General features: G+C 42.0%; 1 protein-coding gene across 1 annotated transcript; it reads left to right on the top strand.

Moving 5' to 3' along the window:
* Positions 1 to 871: 871 nt before the first annotated feature.
* On the top strand, positions 872 to 4,200 carry LOC120023565 (uncharacterized protein FAM241A-like). The gene is made up of 2 exons (XM_038967598.1): positions 872 to 1,087; positions 3,522 to 4,200. Exons 1-2 carry the CDS (start codon positions 962 to 964, stop codon positions 3,951 to 3,953), a joined length of 558 nt encoding a protein of 185 aa, XP_038823526.1. The 5' UTR covers positions 872 to 961; the 3' UTR covers positions 3,954 to 4,200.
* The last annotated feature ends 2,043 nt before the right edge of the window (positions 4,201 to 6,243 follow it).

Raw genomic sequence — 6,243 nt, 5'->3', positions numbered from 1 at the left:
ATAATGGTCTGGGGCTGTTTATCATGGTTCTGGCTAGGCCCCTCAGTTCCAGTGAAGGGAAATCTTAATGCTACAGCATACAATGACATTCCAGACGATTCTGTGCTTCCAACTTTGTGGCAAGAGTTTGGGGAATGCCCTTTCCGGTTACAGCATGACAATGCCCCAGTGCACAAAGCGAGGTCCATACAGAAATGGTTTGTCGAGATCGGTGTGGAAGAACTTGACTGGCCTGCACAGATCCCTGACCTCAACCCAATTGAACACCTTTGGGATGAATTGGAATGCCAACTGCGGGCCTAATCGCCTAACATCAGTGCCCAACCTCAAAGAAAAGTTCTACCACAGACCATGCTATTTTTGCGATAACTATTTGATTCGGACATTAAATGTGTATGCAGCCTCAGCATGTGAAAACTATTTCTAAAACGCATACTTTCAGTTTTTCCGACCTCACTTCACTCGTGCAAAAGAGGGAGGCTTGCGTGTCATGGGTAGAAGGGATCCAGCTTTTGTCAAATTAACGTCAGAGTTGACTTTTCAAAGCAGGTTTGGAGAATTTACGCAGCAGGTTAGGATAATTAACGTAGCAGTTTAGGAAACTCAGGTTTAGGTTAGGAAAATAGTTAGGGTTAGCTAAAAATGCAAAAAATATATAAAAATCGACTAGCAATGACGCTACCGATTATGACCTTACGCCGATTAAGATAAACAGAGTAATATGTTGACACTCGGCCTTCTGCCATAATCAGTTTAATATCGAATTATTGCATGTAAATGTTCCTTGATATGGACATTTCAGCTATTTCACACTGACAGCTGAAATTGACACGCCCCTTACCGTGACGTTGATTCTCACACGTGACAACGGGGGGTGCGGTAGTGTCATTGACAGTCTTGATTGTTTTGTTCTCATTCCTAAACCTCATCGGATAAACATCATTATAACGGCGTGAATAACATGACCACCATACCACCATTTGTGAATGATCAGCCGGTACTGCATCGGCGGGAGTTTGAGGAGCTAGATAGTCGAAGAAGGTGTCAATCTCATCATCCACCCAACACACCAAGGCAAACATTCCAGGTAGCCAGCTAACGTCGTTAGATAACTGCACCTGCTGGATAGCATTGGCTAACTAGCTACTGTTGATAGCAGTGCAATATTTAATCAAGTGGATCTGTAACTAGTTATATATATTAAAAAAATAAACATCGAACTGGCACGAAGCGAATACATTTCAGGGATAGCTAATTGGTGACTGACGATTCATATCATGCTTACTAAGTTGCTTGGATAATTAGCTAGCAGGCTAAATCCCTTGACGTCATACTGACATGTAGCTTTGGGACAACATCGGGAGTCTGTATAGTTGTGCATCGTGCTGGTGGGTGGCGACGGAAAATAACCCTACCACAATATATCCGGCTAAACCCCAACAATTGTTATTAGGATTGTTAGGATATGTATAATATAAGAACTCTACTTACCAGACGTAAAGTGCAATGTGTCCATCGCTATCAAATAAACTTCTGAATAAAACTTGTCGTCACCATATTCCCTCCGAGTTAAACTGTGACTGCGATTAGACCACGCACTTCACGCGAAACTTCCTAACACGAAATCTACCACTGTTTACACAGCAGGAATATGGTGTGGTTCGGACAAAAGTTGGATTCAGAAGTTTATTTCCCGATGTATTCCAAAGCTAGATGACATAAGGCAGCTATTGCCGTTTCAAACCAACTGGGAACTCGGAAATCTCGGATTTCCGACTTCAGTGCATTCAAGACAGCTGGGAACTCGGGAAAAAATAAATTGCTCCAACTGGGAAAAATCGCTTTGAAAGGTCATCCAAATCGTAAAAATAGGACATCGTTTTAGCTGTTGAGCTCCTACTTTGACCTGAAAATCACTGACTCATGATTTGACTGTTTTTGGCACCTGTATTTGGGGAGTTTCTCCCAATGTCTCTGCAGATCTACTTAAGATCTGTCAGGTTGGTTTTCTGAGCAATTTTCATGTCTCTCCAGAGATGTTCGATTGGGTTCATGTCCGGGCTCTGGCTGGGCCACTTAAGGACATTCAGAGACTTGTCCCGAAGCCACTCCTGCGTTGTCTTGGCTGTGTACACTTAGGGTTGTTGTCCTGTTGGAAGGTGAACCTTTGCCCCCGTCTAAGGTCCTGAACAGGTTTTCATCAAGGATCTCTCTGTACTTTGCTCCGTTCACCTTTTGCTCGATCCTGACTAGTCTCACAGTCCCTGCCGCTGAAAAACCTCCCCACAGCATGACGCTGCCACCACCACGCTTCACCGTAGGGAGGGTGCCAGGTTTCCTCCAGACATGACGCTTGGTATTCAGGCCAAATAGTTTAATCTTGGTTTCATCCGACCAGAGAATCTTGTTTCTCATGGTGCGAGAGTCCATTAGATGCCTTCTGACAAACTTCAAGCAGGAAGTCATGTGCCTATTACTGAGGAGTGGCTTCCATCTGGCTACTTTACCATGAAGGCCTGATTGGTGGAGTGCAGCAGAGATGGTTGTCCTTCTGGAAGCTTCTCCCATCTTCATAGAGGAACTCTGGAGCTCTGTCAGAATGACCATCGGGTTCTTGGTCACCTCCCTGACCAAGGCCCTTCTCCCCCTATTGCTCAGTTTGGCCGGGTGGCCAGCTCTTGGAAGAGTCTTGAAGGTTCTAAACTTCTTCCATTTTAAGAATGATGAGGCCACTGTTCTTTGGGACCATCAATGTTGCAGCTATGTTTTGTTACCCTTACCCTCTACAGACAATTCCTTCAACCTCATGGCTTGGTTCTTGGTCATGCTCTGTCAACTGTGGGATGTTATATAGACAGGTGTGCCTTTCCAAATCATGTCCAATCAATTGAATTTACCACAGGTGGACTTCAATCAAGTTGTAGAAACATCTCACGGATGATCAATGGAAATAGGATGTACCAGAGCTCAATTTCGTGAATCATAGAAAAGGGTCTGAGTACTTATGTAAATAAGGTATTTCTGTTTTTTATTTTGAATATATTTGCAAATATTTCTAAAAACCTGTGTGTAGATTGATGAGGATTGATTTAATTTAATACATTTTAGAATAAGTCTAACATAACAATGTGGGAAAAGTCAAGGGGTCTGAATACTTTCTGAATGAACTGTAGCTAGCTACGTTTAGTGCATTCATTAAGCTTTGGCAAAGGTTTCTGTCACCTAGCTACTTGAACAACCAACAGTTACATTTCAAGGCTGGCGGTCAGTCTTATGACTCCAGCATGTATCAGTATAATGCTGATAAGAAGTTATGTGTTGTTGGAATGAGAGACCCATTCATACAGCCTAATGGCATGTCACACAGCCTTATGACACAACCACATGCCTATCCTAGGTATGGTACATTCCATGTAGTGTACCTCTTTTGACCAGATCCCTATGCAACACTGGATAATTGTAGTGCACCACACTGTATGGGGAATAGGGGTGTCATTTAAAAGCGATACTTGTCTTTTCAGGATGACCCTAGAGTCAGACCACCTGGACCTAGATGGCAAGGCCCTCCCGGTGACCCTGGGACTTGGTGGTCACGCCCTTCTGGCGACCCTGGAACCAGGCCCCGCCACACCGCTTACCCCAGAGCCAGGTTACGCCCCTCCGGTGACCCAAGGGCCAGACCACGCCCAGCCGGTGACCCCATGGCCAGGTGGCCCCTCATTGACGATCCCACGACAAGACCTCAGGTGGATGACTGCGAGCGGATGGGGACCCTTTTCGGGCAGCTAAACAAGTGCCTGCGCAGCGCGGGCTTCACACAGATGTACTTTGGGGAGAAGGTTGTGGATCCTGTGATCATCATCTTTTTCTGGGTCCTACTGTGGTTCCTGGGCATCCAAGCTCTTGGGCTGGTGGGGACTCTGTGCATTGTCATCATCTTCATCCAGAAGTAACTCGATCTCCAGCCTGTTTTATTGGCAGTTGGGAGCTCCGGTGTCTACAAATAAAAAGGACTTGAACTCCAAATGAAAGGACTTGAACTCCCCGCTGTCTGTTCTGTTTGCATTAAAAGGGCAATCAGCAGTTACTTCTTACTTTTTTGGACTTGTATATTAATGATATATACCCATTGATTCTTGAAGAATATTATGCCTCATGAGTTTAGTTCAACTGTGGTACCCCATCAGAACCCAAAATATAAGCTTGTTTTACTCTGTTTGTAAACAAACACTGTATAGCATAGAAAAACCTGGTTAAAACTATCATTTGAATATCATGGATGGTCAGTCCTTGCATCCATAGCTCTGTCTTTGAATTTGAGAATGGTTAAATTTCTCCAGCCCCATCCCGCCACTTTATGCTGAAACAGTGGTGGGGGGCACGCTTTATTGTTCAGCTGCTGATTGCCACTTTAAAGCTTCCTAGACTAAGTGAGCGTTTCTCAATACTCAGCTTCATAGTGGCCAACTACACTTTATCTGGAGGGAACATTTAGAGTGCTGGCATGTGAAATGGAGGCCTTGCTCCTAAAGCTTGGTTTCAAGCTTTTAAAACTTAAAATCAGACCACTTTGCTCACTAGCTGTGCCCCAATACTCAAAAGCAATGTCTCATTATCTCCTTACATGTGTGAGTATTGATTTGGAAGAACTGGATCAATGAAAGCAATATGTCTAATAGCTTAACTAGTTTTGTGTTGCATAGCTTAACTGGTAAATATCATTTAAGTGTTATGAAGTTTTTGATCATGAGGGAAAGCAATCAAGGAAAGGAAGTCTATCAGAACTATTTGGATGCAGCCATTGCTTCAAGTATCCTGAGCAGTTAAATATGCAATCTGTAAGATGATATCTATAGTGTTCATGGAATTATATTATGTGGGGGAAAAACAAATATTTCGTAACATCATTAGAACCTGTAGCCTAAATCAAGGAGTGGGCCCGTCATATTCCAAGGTGCATTCCATGAGATTTGCACATACAAGTAGCACTGTATTTCTATGATACAATTTGTAGTGGTCAAGGAATGACATTACATGAGAGCAACATTACTTTGCTTCACATTTGACATTATACGCCATTTTGTTAAACAATAGAATGAAGTAAAATATCCTTCATTTTGGGGTTATCTAGAGGTCTGTTTCTGCTGCATTCGTTTTAATTACCAATGACCATCAGGCCATATGACAGATTGCTTTTTTAAGGCAAGTTGGGAGCAACATTCTAACACCTGCATGCCTACAAGGACCTGGAATGCATATCACTGACTGGTTTATTAGGTTCTATAGTAACGTGAGTTGTCCCCCTACTTTGAAAATGCATTCAAACATATACCTTTGATATGCATGTAACTTCAAAGTAATGTGTGGTTGCTGTGAAGGAGGAAAGTGTGCTCATGACTAGCATGGATGTTTAACTTCTTGCACATTTGTAAATGGGAATGGTAGAGAGAGTTATATTATATCAAGCCTATCCTTTTGAATGAAAATGGTACATAAATTGTCAGGAATCCTACTATTTTTAAAGTTGCATGCAATATGTAACTTGAAAGCAAGTCTAAGAAGCGGTAGATCTGTTCTGTGCTCTATTTCTATGCTTCCTGTTAATTTCGGTTTTGTTCACCAGCTGAAAATACAATATGTTTTAGATGGACAAATTATTTTCTACACTATACATTGCTTGTTTTGTCACAAACTGAAATTGGGTGAACTATTAGAATTTTTGTAATCAGGAAATGGTGACGTGATTTATGCATATTGCAACTTCAGTGGAGGTGTCAAAATACCCGTAAAACCTAGCGGTCAAACAGGGAAATGTTCCAATTGTGTTTCCTCCATTCATTTTTCCCATTGTGGATTTTATGAAGCACTTAAAATAAGGGCTGTGTTTCGTGTAGGCGTACCATTTTGATAACCATGTAAATCTCTCTGGGACAAGGTGACTTTTATCAATATATATTCGTCTCTGTTTCCTCAAATTTTTTGAAAATGCTAATTAGCATCAAAGGAGACATCATGCAAAACTACAAATCCCTTCAAGCTCCTGAATGTCATCTCTAGCTGACAACTTTGCTAACAGGTATCGTGTCAATTTAAAACTTGCAGAAGACGGTTCAAAGAATTGTCCATTTAAAGAAATGTAGCCAATTTATTCATTACTACATTCAGCTAACATTAGATAGTTAATCCAGAGATTCTTACCTTTGTCTTGATTTGGAATTCTCGTCTAGATAATCATGGCATTTG

The sequence above is a fragment of the Salvelinus namaycush genome, chromosome 28, assembly GCF_016432855.1.
Source record: "Salvelinus namaycush isolate Seneca chromosome 28, SaNama_1.0, whole genome shotgun sequence".
Taxonomy (NCBI): domain Eukaryota; kingdom Metazoa; phylum Chordata; class Actinopteri; order Salmoniformes; family Salmonidae; genus Salvelinus; species Salvelinus namaycush.
The sequence above is the reverse complement of the archived record's forward strand: the minus strand, read 5'-3'. Positions and strand labels throughout refer to the sequence as shown.